At 33.2% G+C, this 12,879-nt stretch overlaps 1 protein-coding gene across 36 annotated transcripts in view; it reads left to right on the forward strand.

Moving 5' to 3' along the window:
- Window positions 1–12,879, forward strand: part of PCM1 (pericentriolar material 1) — a 78,844-nt gene that overhangs the window by 41,763 nt on the left and 24,202 nt on the right. For 16 of the 36 annotated variants that reach the window (XM_036228616.1, XM_036228615.1, XM_036228614.1 and 13 more), the window contains 3 exons: window positions 1,419–1,774; window positions 8,464–8,628; window positions 10,807–10,863. In XM_036228616.1, the coding sequence (XP_036084509.1) occupies window positions 1,419–1,774; window positions 8,464–8,628; window positions 10,807–10,863 (578 nt within the window). The remainder of the gene's footprint in view (window positions 1–1,418; window positions 1,775–8,463; window positions 8,629–10,806; window positions 10,864–12,879) is intronic. The other 20 variants (XM_036228620.1, XM_036228621.1, XM_036228625.1 and 17 more) reach the window with 2 other exon arrangements.

Genomic DNA, 12,879 nt, shown 5'->3' on the forward strand with positions numbered 1-12,879 from the left:
ATTACTTTATACAAGTATTATAGTGTCAGAACCAACAGTGTTTATAGTGTATAGTTGCCATTCAGAATTGATGGTTGAATGAATCTCTATCATAAGCAATAAACATTTTTCAAAGTTTTAATGAATAGCCTTCCTACTGGAAGGTCTCTATTTCATTATTATCTATATTTTATACGTAATTAATAGTAAGAAAGGATAGCTATAGGTATCTAATATTGTTTCGGATATTTGACCTACTTTAAATTAGACCTCAGCTCCTCCAGAAAATCCCAACTAGTATAGGTTCCCTGAATTAGGCTGGAGGTAAGAGGTCAGATGAACAGTGTTGTCTTGAGCCAGGATCAGAAAACTTTTCCTATGAAGGGCTTAGATAGTAAATATTGCTGGCCCTACAGTGCCCGTCATTCCCTTTTATGTCTGTCATTTTTGCACAAAAGCAACCATAAACAATATGTAAACAAATGAGTGTTTGTGTTTCAGTAATGCCTTATTTATTGGCATTGAAATTTGAATTTCATATTATTGTGTCACATTTTTTTCCTTCGATCCCCCCTCTCCCCCCGGCCCCCCAACCATGTAAGAATATAAACGTTATTTTTTGCTGTCAGGCCATACAAAAACAGGCAGCAGACTGAGTATGGCCTGCAAAGTGTCAGTTTGCTAATCTTTGTCTTAAGTTAAACCCTGTAGCTCATTGTCTTCCAAATTATGTTCTTAAGTACACTGTTGTCTGTGTCAGGTTCTGTGATAAAAGGTTTTGGACATCTTACTATGTTTCCTTCTAAGACATTTTATAAAGAACATTGGCATATTAAAAGTTCTGAAATTATACAGACCTGTTTAACTTTGTTTTGACTGTTTTTCCCAAATTTAGATAACCAGTAAATATATGCCAATGTTTAGCAGATAAAATTTGGAAAATGACACTACCAACACAAGTAAACTAGACAATGCCAAGAGAAATAAATTACTAGTTGCATGGCCATTGTTTTCACTAAATTTTGGTTCTAGTTGAACTGCTTCAGGTGATAGAAATCCATGTGTGTTGCAGACCCTCTGCTACAGAAATTAGCTGTTTCTTCAAGTTGTTTTGTTGTTGTGTTTTCCTTGTATGTCCCATTCATCCTTGATTTTTCTTTCCTACTCATCTATTAAGAATGCTAGATCTTTGGTTTGGGACTTTTGCCAATGAAACGATCTAGTGAGAAGAGTTTCAGTATTAAAATTTAAGATAATTAAGTACATTAGCCTATATAGTATTTACATATTTAATGCATATTTTTGTGAAAATATTTAGCCTGTTGACAATTTTATTTACCTAAATCTGCTAGTAAATATAAATTAAGCACTATATCTAGAGTTTTCAGTAAACAAATCTATCATTGTAATCTATATAAAAACTTATTTTCATTGGTAAGGAATCAGAAACAGTCTGAAGAGGAAGTGGAAAACAGTAGGACACCATGGTTATATGCCCAAGAAGGTGAAGTAGAAAAACCATTTATCAAGCCTGGATTTACAGTGTCTGTAGAGAAAACTACAAATGGTCATCGCAAAAATCAGTTAGATACCAACAGAAGACGCCATTTTGATGATGAGTCATTAGAAAGCTTTAGCAGTATGCCTGATCCGGTAGATCCAACAACAGTAACTAAAACATTCAAGACAAGAAAAGCATCTGCACAGGCCAGCCTGGCATCTAAAGATAAAACTCCCAAATCAAAGAGTAAGAAGAGGCATTCTACTCAGCTGAAAAGCAGAGTTAAAAATATTGGTAAGTATTGAAGATGTTGAATATCTATTGGTATAAATGTTGATTAACCTTACTCTGGCATATTGACATATTTAATTTCAGTATGGCTAGATGGGCGGACACTGTTCTACACCTACTTGAACAGTCATTTTTAGTTACCATTATAAATTTTATTTTTTTAATGAAAGTTATCAAATAGGGTTTGATAGTGTAGATATTTTTAAACATGGCATTTATTCTTTTTCATGAGTCTTAGAGCTTCTTGAATTTCCTGTATATGTGGCTACTTGTAAAGTCAGAAGTTTTTTTCAAATCTTGTAAGTTACTTAAAAAATTGCTGAGAATGCCCAAGTTTTACTATTCTCTCTCTTTTAGTATTACATCCTGTCCTACATACAGCACTTTAGTCGTAACTTCTGGTTAGATCCTTGACTGATTAATTTAAAGAAATGTGGGCCTCTAACTATACTGCAGTCTTTGAATATCATGTAGATGAAACCACTTTTAAAACAAGTTTGCTCTTAGCCCTGCAGGAACTGAATCTTAGTTAATAAGGTATGATATTAACCCATATTTTATTGAATCTTGCTGTTGAATATCATATCAAATTTCACCGCAGTGTTAACCATATGTTAAAAATAGTTTTACTAACTAAAATCTGGAATATTAGCTAAAGGATGCTTCTTCAAGTTTGCAGAGGTTACTTTTTGGCTGTGTCTTTGCTTGTTCTGAATTCAAGGAGATAGTATTTTATGCTTAAGGACAAAGTATTCTAGGCTCATAATCAGAAAAGTTTGAAAAATCACTGCACATTGCAAGCTCCCTCTCTTGGAAGCTCACAATATATGTAAGTATAGTAAAGGTCCTGAGAAATCCTGTAGTAAAAAATCCATTTGTAAACTCTGGCAGCATTCATCTTAACCATTTTTCAGTAATGGAATCCTTGAAAAATCTGACAAACTATGGGTGTACAAAAGGATATGTGCATTTTTTTTTTCATTTTGATGTTTGATGTACCATTGAAGTCCTTGGCTCCTATTCCTACCCCACGTGAAGATAGTTAAACAAATTTGAACAGAGGTAACATTTTCTAACATTTCTACACATTGTCATCTTCTAAATAATTTTTCAGTTAATAGGTTTGGGAGGAGCTTATTTATTAGTAAATTAGTCAGTGATCTGAAATCATTCAAATGAAAATACAACTACTTTGCTTTCTCCAAGATTACTCTTGGTGCCACCAGAGAACATTTAAGTAGATAACGGCCATTTTGAGAGAGGCCTTTTGAGTAACTCATTGAACTTTTTATTCCCTAATACTCCCCCACCCCACCCCCACCCCCCGCTGCCCTGCCCAAATGCTGTCTGTCATGAGTAAATGAAGAAAAACTAACATTTGTTATCCCAGCATTCTTTTTTTCACTTAGTTAATTTGAGTGTGCTAGGGCCATGCTTATTAAATTTTAATGTTTCATACAAATCTCCTTGGGAATTTTGTTTAATGGCAGATTCTGATTCAGGCAGTCTGGGGAGGGACCTTAGAGTCTGTGTTTCTAACAAGCTCCCATGTATTGCCAGTATTGGTCTGTGGGCTATATACTTTGAGGAGCAGGGTCTTAGAGGGCTCTTAGTCAACTTATATTCATGTCTACCTAAACCTAGAAATACTGGTATATTTGTATTTTTGAAACCCCTTTATTCTGAGGAGTTATTCTTTTATATATGTACAGAGCAGCTATATGCCAGGCAAAGACCGACATTCTGATCTATGTGTTCTCTTTGATTATAAAAGTACCTGCCCAAAACATATATTTCACATTTGATCAGTAGGCACTCATTTAAGACCATCTGTAGGGCACACATATACACACAAAAAAGACTTGATAGCACAAACTAATATGTGGCAAAGTCAAATTAGCCAACTAAATCCTTGCTTTTCAAAATGTGAGCTGTGAACAAGCAGCATTGACATCATCTGGGAGCGTATTAGAAATGTACATTTTTGAGCCCAATCTAATTGAATGTCTTTCCATTGTTTTTAAATGTACATTTTAACAAGATTCCAGATGTTTTAATATGAATAGGTGCACATTAAAGTCTGAGTAACACTAAGCCAAATCACTAATTTATGTTGCTTTTGTTCTCTTTATGGCATAGAAATAGCTCCAATTTCTTAGAAGAAAGGACATAAACTTTGTCATAAGGGAAGTGGTAAGGGAGGTGGAGCATTCCAAATTGTAGTAACAAAAAAAATATGGAGTCAGGACAAGGCAGGAAGGAAAAATGGGAGGAACTGGGAAAGGAAATAGGTTATGACAAATACACCATCATAGAGCGACTTAGCTTGCTGTCTTGAGAGACATAGTGCACAGCCAGGTATACGGTCCAAAATTTACTAGACTGAACTGTGTGTGTGTTACACATGTTGACAGTGTTTCAGAAGTGGCATGCTAAATCTTCTTTTAGCTTTTTTTCACATGATAGTAATGTATTTTAATCTTTAGAAAGTCTCATGTAAAGATACATGTTATTGCATGTGAAGTAAGATTTTACAAATTATGTGATAGTCATCTTTTAAACTTCATTTCATTCTGATTTGAACATGATTTCTTGCCTATAATTTGGTTACTAGATGCATAATTTAGCCACAAGCTACCAGGTCCATTCCCTCTTGATATTATTAGAGAGGAGTAGGAGCATATAGTCTAGATCTTCCTCATTTTTTTCTTGGAAATTTGCCTAGAATTGTAAATGTACTGACTTCGAGGGTTCTGCCCATCCCTAAATCTTTTCATTTCTTTTCTACTTCCTGTTGCTCACTAATGAAGATTGAGATTAAATAGATGCTAAGCATTAGGCAAGGAAGTTCTGAAGGATGTGGATAGTAAAGAAACAACCCTTTTTTAGATCCAGAGTTTATTACTTACATAGGTAGAGAAAGGAAGAGTACTTAAAGGTGCCAGCTTCCTGTCTCTTATTCTATACACCATAAGGGCAACACTGAAACAAAAGGGGCCAGATGGCAATTGTAACATGAGTGGTAAAATATCTGTTGCTGAGGAACCAATGCTGTGCTATAGCTAAACCACTTTATAGAATGGAGGTGTGGCCTCGGGGTGAGACAAAGGTTTCATGTCATCAGAACAAGGGAAATGAAAAACTTTCATGACAGATTTCTCTAGGGGAAAGGGGGAGGCAAGTGAACATGACCACTTAGCAACTCTTCACAAACCTCCCATGTTCTTGTGTTCTGTGTTCTAGGAGGTTCATCATAAGGCCTTCTGCAAAGGCTTAGATTAAGCTACAGTTTAGTACCTGCCTATGTGCCATATTTAGATACATGCAGGGTGCCGTGATTGAGCCGTTTCCCTATAATGGAGACACGATTAGAAGACCCGTTTCTTCTAGCTATGTCAGCCACTCATTCTGAGGAAAACGATGAGGATAAGGCAAGAAGTGATGAAATGGGATAGAGGATAACACCCTGACAATAATGAATGTCATGTGTTATTGTTCTGGCTGGCCCAGCAAGTGTTACTCTGAGTTACCATTAATCTCCATTAGGTCTTCTACTCTCCCTGGAGGATTACTGTTAAAGTGCCCCAAAGAGAAATAATTCAGTCACACACTAGCACCTTACCTTTGGAAATCTAGCCCTTGATGTTTTTAATTTGGAATTCATAAAACCATAGTTTTTAAGACTTTTTTATATCATTAAATCATTGTAGCATGTTTCTTTTCACAATTTCAGCTGTTTTGGAGGGTAAGTTTTATCTCTGAAGTGCCTACTGATGCTTTTCAAAGAGAATTTTGTGTATGCCACAAAGTCTGTGTTTTAATTCTGATTAGAATTCATTCAGTATTTTTCACATTCAATAACAAGCTTAATTTTTTGTAAGAATAACATACCTTTCATCAGAGCTTTATTTGCTAGTAAATGAACAAAATAATACTACCAGTTGTTTCATGCTTCATATTACTTTTGGCAGTCATACTCTTTATTGCTGGACCTGTTTTATACGAAGGTCAAAGATAACCAAAAGAAGTCCTTTTTTTTTCAGTAAAGTTTGTGCAGAATAAATGAGAGCGGCTAGAGTTTAGTCAGAGATCAATGAAGAAACCAGGAAATTAAAGCGAGTTAATGAAATCTTGACTCGAATGATGGCTTTAGAAATAGAAAGGGAAAGTTAACTCCAGATATTCTATCACAAAGAATAAACTGATAGTATATTGAGAATATGTTATTAGCAGAGCAGTTGCTATGATATGAAGTATGTAAGCAGCAAGCCTTCAGATCCACTGGCTTTTTCAGAGAGTGACCGGGAGAAGGATCAGAGCTCTGTGGTTCTAGGAGAAAACTTAACTTGCTTGAGGAGAGCCACATAACCCCTTCTATTCTTGGCATCCCCTCCCCCCTTCCAAGAGTAGCAGTCTTTTGCCACTTCAAGGTACTAATGGGCAAGGGCGTTGTTATACAAGTAGGTGGCATCCTCCCTACCCTGAACCTCAGCTAGCATTTACCTTTGCAGCTGAGGAGACTGACTTCTTTTTATTGTCTCATGGGAGACCAACAACTTGCTAGCCAAAATATTGCTTCACCATAGAAGTGAGACTTCTAAACACTGTCAGCTGCTGCCATTAAAGCTACCAAGCAGTGGAGTCCAGCCTTAATGGTAGGTAAGAGCTGTGATTAGCCTAGTGAATATAACAATGCATGTAAAAGAGACCAGCAGCCAGAGAGAAGACATTTAAGCAGACCACCAGAACAGGCAAAATCTAGTGAACACAGAATTATTGAAGGAAATAACAAATTTAGAACTGGAAAAAAATGATTTTCACATACAATGTTTAGATTTTTTGGAAAAGGGGATGAATATTATTAAGTCCCAATTAGTAGCCTAGAAAGTTGAGAGGAAGACTTATATTATTACACAGAGCAAAAGGTACTCACAGATAGGATAAAGAGAAAAATGATTTAGAGGCTTAAGGACAAATCTTGGAGGACTGATAGGCGAGGAGTTCTAAAGGAGAGAAAAAATAGGTGGAGAGACAATAATTAAATAATGAAGAGGACTCTTTAATGAAGAGAGACTGAGGGCTGAGGATCAAAACACTAACGGCTGTCCAGCCAGGAGGCAAGGGAGGAAAGCTTGTGCACACACAAACCATATGATATTCTGGTAAAATTCTAGAATTCTAAGAAAATAGTAAAAAAGCTAAGGTTACACAATGAAAGAACAAGTTATATACAATGAAAAAGAACCAAATTAACATCAGAAAATCTTAGAAGTAGAAGAAAATGGAATGACATCCATACGCAGACGAAAAAGGACTGCATCTCAAGAATCCTGTATTCAAATTAGAGACCCTTCACTTGTCAAGATGAAAAGATATTGATGTGTCCTATTTGATGAAAACTACAGAAACAATATTTGAAACAGAATTTAGACCTTTATATAGGGAAAGGTGAAAAGAAGAGGTTAACAGTTCAGTAAAGTGAATAATAGCTCAATCAGTCAATACACATTCAAAATTTAAAGTAAAATATTAGGAAATTTAATCTGTAATATATCAAAAAAATATTAGCTACGTCAATAGGGTTTATTTCCGAAATGTAATTATAGTCATTCCCAGTAGAAATGAAAGTGGGAGGAAATATTCTCATAGTAGTATCTAAACCTTTTGTGGGGGGAAAAAAGCTCTTAGGAATAAATTTAACAAAGTCCTAGTTCTGTAAAAACACTATTAAATATTTTTGAAGAACATGAAACAAAAATGAACAGATGTAAAAACATAACCATGTTCTTAGAATGCATAAAATCATTAAATATCAAATCCCCATTGATGGTTATTGAAATCGGGAAAAATACCTTACAGTTTACCTGGAAGTAATAGTCAAATAGTCAAGAATAGCCAAGAAAAGCTAGGTGGTAGGACTTGGCTTACCAGGTGTTAAAACATACTGTACAACTTATGTGGCTAAAATAATGAAAATGGCATTGGGATAGATAACGGAATGTCCAGAAATAAAATTCAGTAAAAATGGAGAGTTAATATAGTGATCAAGTTTGCATTTTAAATTAATGGGGAAAAGGGTGGGTATAACCAGCTACCCATTTTGGAATAAAACAAAATTGAATTCTTACTGTGCTTCATACCAAAATAAACATTAAGAAAAGTGAAATTTAGAAGGAAAATTTAGTAGAATATATACATACATGTATTTTACTAAATATATATTTATATCACCTGTGGGTGGGTAAAGACCTTTTTAACTAAATCATATTACATACAAGGTATAATAAGAATCATTTGATTAATGCCCATTACTCTTCTCTCTTTATGGACATTTTATATAGATTGGATGTGATTTTTTTTCTCATGTTTCCTAATATTGAAAAAATTGTTAGCTTGGAGTCTAGTAGAGAATTTGGATCATGTAAAGTCTGCCATATAATTTGAATTGGGATATGCTCATTAAGACAGATATCAAAAGACAATGAAGTGATAGAATTTATTACTGTTACCCCATTCTTCCAAAGGCTGTTGCAAAGATATCTCCAAGACATACCGTTTACTGTTGTGTAGTCTGTTTATACCAGGCCTTCATTCTAAATTGAGTTACCTCTACTATTTCAATATGAGAATCAATTTCCCTTTCATTTTGAGTTAGTTACAACTGATAACAGTTGTCACTTTTTTTACTCAAGGGTATGAAAGTGCCAGTTTGTCTAGCACATGTGAACCTTGCAAAAGTAGGAACAGACATTCAGCCCAGACTGAAGAGCCTGTTCAAGCAAAAGTATTCAGCAGAAAGAATCATGAGCAGCTGGAAAAAGTAATAAAATGTAGTAGGTCTACAGAAATATCTTCAGGTATGTTCCTCTTTTGGTTTGCTTTAATTTAAGAACTTCATCTTAGATTTGAAAAGCTAAATCTGTATTAAAAGAAGTTTTAAAATTGGTCTATCATACTTTTCTGTTAACATGCAAGATTTTGTAGTAGAGATAACAGTACACATTTATATCAAGAAATGGAAACTGGAAATATTTTTATTGTGATAAAGCTTTTGACACATTTTGATAAAATTCTAAACAAAAAGTATAATTAACATTAATTTGGAACTTATAATCATTTAAAATTATGAAAATCTTTTCTGCATAAGAATTCAGTAAACAGTCATATCATTCTCTTGCTTAAAACCTTTGGCTTTCACTGTGCCTACAGGAGAAAGTCCAAATGATTTAATGTAATAATTTATCTGACCAGCAGAGATTTGGTTCCTTCCTGCCTCTTCAGACTCATTTCTCATTGCCTTCTGCCTTGAACTTCACTTTTTAGTGGCATTGAACTGAAATTTTCCCATAGCTTTCATACTGTTTCTCACCTCAGCAATTGTCTTTTTTTGCCTTAAGTCCTTTGTGCTCTTTTAAGTCCTTTTCTCTGCTAGACTAAAATAAAGTCTTAACTCTGCAACTCTGAAATTACATCCATATCCAAGTTGGGATAGGTTTCTCTTTCCCATGTTTTGTTCTGCTGTAGCCTCTTTTGTTTCCTGTATCGCCTTATATAGTATTTACTTACTAAGTGTATCACCTTTTTGAGTCCCTTGACAGCAGATAATACCTTTTTACATTTGTATCTTAAATGTTAACATGATACCTGACATGCAGTAGTCACTCATTGTTAAAAACTGGAGTCATAGGTATTTGCCATTGTTTGTTTTAATAAGTACTAGTACTTTCTTAATTTTTAAAGAATAGGCACATATCAAAGAAATACATAGACTCAGTTCTCAGTAGTCAGTAAGACCCTTGGTGATAATAGCAATGACCATTTGTATTATACTTCATTGTTTACAAATTAAACAACTTACTCATCTCATTTGAGCTTCATAATCCTATGAACTGATTTTATTTCCATTTACACATGAGGATACGTGGCCAGAGAGGTTACCTGATTTTTCACGGCACTCATAATAGGCCAGTAATATTATAAACTGGTACAACTTTTTTGGAAAGCTTTTTCAGAAGTCATGCCTTTAACTTAATAACTTCTGCTGTAGGCATTTCATCCTAGGAAAACAAAAGTGAAAAAAAAATTGAGATTTAGTGTTTTCTGAACCATTTGATTCCAGCTGTGTTTAAACAAAAGTCTGAATGAAAAAAGACTGGAAGAAAATGCATCCAAATGTTAGTGCTTTTATTATCTTTAAACTCTTATGTTTTCTAAAATTCTTTAGTGAGTATTTCATAATCAGAAAAATAATCTTTTTTTTTTTTTTTTAATCTGTATTTTCAAGTGACTTCCTGAAGGTCACATTGTTGGGAAGTATAGAGCTTAAGTTTAAATCATGGTCTCTTGTTAAGTCTAGGATCCTTTTGGCAAATATATCAGTTTTATTGTCTTGACCCTGACATTTTACTCTAATTTTCATCTCGTTTCACTACCTTTATCAAATAGTGATGTCTTCAACGAGTAAACATTTGGCTGGAGGTTGGGGAAAGGCAGTAAATAATGACCTAATTGATAGTTGGTTGTGATATTTTAGACCTTATTACTGTCACTTAGAATAATAAAATGATTGAATTTTGGTGAACTGGAAAATATACCTTGTATTTACATACTTTCTAAAAAGACTTAGTTTTAACCATTAACCTAAACATTTTTTAGAGCATGTAATAGTAGTTTTTGTTATATGATTATTAGAATGTAACATGCGACTGCTATTATTGAATTATACAGTCCATTTCTGCTTCAAGAGTTGTGAGAGGTTCACCTTGATGCATATGCTTCTAAGAGTGAATGGTTGACGTTTTATTATGACAGTCATTATCAGTCACAATATACGTTTATAGCAAGTTTTTTGGTATATTCTCTAATGAGATTATTTTTAGACAGAAAGTAAACCATACCTTGCGATAACATTTCAGTTCAGGCAAACAATTTTAAAGAAATTTACTTCTTTCTTTATTTCATTCACATATTATAGACCCTGTCATTACTATTCATACACATTTTATGTTCATCCTTATGTCTGCCCTTTCCTACAGCACATGCTAGGAGAATACTACAGCAGTCTAACAGAAATGCATGCAATGAAGCGCCAGGTAACAATATGTTTAGTTTTGGTGTCCACTTTTTGTTCTTTTCGTTAATTTTTTTTCCATTGGTCCTAAATTTCTTTAGTTTTATTGCTCCAATTTTTTTTTAAGATTTAACTTAATGTATATGTTATTTAGCTTATAAAAGTGAAAATTCATAATCATAAAATTCCAAAGCTTTTTTTTAAATAATTCTTTACTTGGTAAAATTGGCTTTTTTTCTTGTTTTTATTTTCTCTTAGTGTGTGTAACATAACCAACACATTCATATGGGTAATAGGAAATCTTTTTATAATTAAGTGTTTTAGTGAAGTTATTTATGTTGTATTTCTTAAATGCTTAAGTGCATTATTATTTTTTGAAAACATAAATGTAGTTATTTTCATTCCTAGCTCTGATTTACAGTGTTAAGTATTATATATGACTTCTGTTGTAGTTGCTTATTTTTCATTACCCATCAACACCTACAAAGAGTAAACCATTAAATAAAAACAACTGTGAAATGCAAAGACTGTGATAAAGATCATGGAAAATTTTGGATTCCAAAGTGTTGGTTTTGTCTTTAAACTATGTATTTTCATTAAGTATAGTTATGTGTGATTTAGAATTCTAAATATTCTATAATGCCTGCTGTACTACACATGGCTAAAAAATAAAAGCCTGTTATGAACCTTTAGGGGGATCTAAGGAAGAAAAACAAGGATTTAGCACAGAGTTAAATATGTGTCACTTTGTAAAGAAAGAATCTTTTTAAAAATAGGATAAAACAAGATAGAATCAGAAACACCTGGCTGAGATTAAGGATTTTTCTAGCCTAAACTAATGCATTTTAATCCAAGAGGAGGAACACAAAAACTTTTCACCTCTCTGTTGCAGGCAGGAGGGATGAAGCATGTGTTTGACATATTTGTTATTAAAGAATAATTTAATCTTTAATGATATATAATTTAGAGTGATAATTTTATCACAGGCATAAAATATTAAATATGCTCGTTATATCTTTGAAATAGTAAACATTTTTTCAGTTAAACAGTTGTGTCAAACTATAATATGTAAATCGAAAATTTGCATATTAAATTGTGTCTTTTCTGGATTATTTTTCCTATAAGTAGATATTTCTTAGAGATAGTTTTGGTTCCTTCTTACAATAAATATTATTTTTGTAGTAATATATCACATTTGGACATTTTAAAACTAAGAGATCTTTTTCATTTTATACTCTTAAATGTCTGAGGCAAGATAGGGAAGTTGCAATTTATCATTATTATATTATATTTGTGAAAATCAAGACCGGAATATGTTAATTTAGGAAATTAGTGAAAAGTTTTTTCATTAAACTCTATTTGTTTTGCATTTTCTTATCCTTCTCTTGCAAAAAGTGAATTAAATCATTATGATCTTTGCATATTTATTTGAAAACTGTATTAAAATACTCAACATTTCAAATTTTCTTTCTTACAAACTTATTACTGATTTTTGTAGAATTTGAATACTATCTACTTGTGGATCTCCTAGTGCTCTAGAAAGTTTACAGAATTTCTTAGCTAGAAGTGCCACTTGGTTTGTTTTTTTTTTTTTCCATAGAGAACTCAAAATGGGAATAGTTCCTCATTTGTACTCTTAAAAAAAAGTATTACCACCCTGTCAAGGTGATAATTCTGTATTAACAAATACATATAGCAGAATTATTGCTAAATAATGAGTGATGCCTAGTTTCTATGAAACTGATAACTTGCACTGCCTTCTCCAACTGAGTATCTCAGTAATTATGTAGTAAGAGTAACCTTTTATGTTTATGTTATAGTTAAAAATTCAAATTTTCATCACTACAGTTATGATCACTGAGATTCGAGAATTAGTAGACATACCTAGAAAGCCTTTAAAAAGGTAGTGCTCATGGGCAGCATTCAGTTTATTGTCAGTGTTAACAAATTTCCTTTTTTGTAACAAGTTCATATGAGCAGAAAAAGAAAATTATTTGCACTTAGCTACTATCATTCAAGTGCTGAAAGATTTCCACTG

This window comes from Rousettus aegyptiacus, unplaced genomic scaffold, assembly GCF_014176215.1.
Source record: "Rousettus aegyptiacus isolate mRouAeg1 unplaced genomic scaffold, mRouAeg1.p scaffold_m13_p_11, whole genome shotgun sequence".
Taxonomy (NCBI): Eukaryota; Metazoa; Chordata; class Mammalia; order Chiroptera; family Pteropodidae; genus Rousettus; species Rousettus aegyptiacus.